Source organism: Chiloscyllium plagiosum, unplaced genomic scaffold (assembly GCF_004010195.1).
Source record: "Chiloscyllium plagiosum isolate BGI_BamShark_2017 unplaced genomic scaffold, ASM401019v2 scaf_15380, whole genome shotgun sequence".
NCBI lineage: Eukaryota > Metazoa > Chordata > Chondrichthyes > Orectolobiformes > Hemiscylliidae > Chiloscyllium > Chiloscyllium plagiosum.
Window position 1 is genome coordinate 13,451 of NW_025208018.1, and position 509 is coordinate 13,959.

Sequence of the window (509 nt, forward strand, 5' to 3'; positions counted from 1 at the left end):
CACCACTCCTACCTCCCCCCACCCCACCACACCACTCCTACCTCCCCCCCCCACACCACACTCCTCCCCTACACCCCTCCCCCTGCTGACCTGAAAGCCATAATCTAGAAAAGTCAATGTCCTTCTTTCCACCAGCTCGCTGCTGTGTTCCCTGGAAACTGGCCCTGGAGTGAAACACAAGGAGAAAGGAGCTGAATGATTTTTCCAATGAATTGTCGGAAGTGGAAGGCACCCGCTGACAGGACGGTGCAAAAAGATCCAACTGGGGCTTTCAGGATGGAATTGGATGGATTTGGCTCTGGGGGAGTGGAGGGATTGGGGGGGTGACGGTATGGGACTAATTAATTAGAGAGCTAGCACAGGCATGACGGGCTGAATCAGCTCCCTGTCCACCGTCAGGTCCTTTGTGCTAATGTTGTGTCATTCACTTACAGGGGGAGATCAATGGCCAGAGGGGCCTAGTTCCTTCAAATTTCCTGGAAGAAGTGCCCGATGATGTTGAGGTCTAT

The 509-nt window shown here is 53.4% G+C and overlaps 1 protein-coding gene across 1 annotated transcript in view; it reads left to right on the forward strand.

Moving 5' to 3' along the window:
* Positions 1 to 503, forward strand: part of LOC122546660 (RIMS-binding protein 2-like) — a gene marked incomplete at both ends in the record, with an annotated part of 13,323 nt that extends 12,820 nt beyond the window's left edge. Inside the window, one exon of the mRNA XM_043685326.1 lies at positions 435 to 503. Coding sequence (XP_043541261.1) covers positions 435 to 503 — 69 coding nt within the window. The remainder of the gene's footprint in view (positions 1 to 434) is intronic.
* Between the last annotated feature and the right edge of the window lie 6 nt (positions 504 to 509).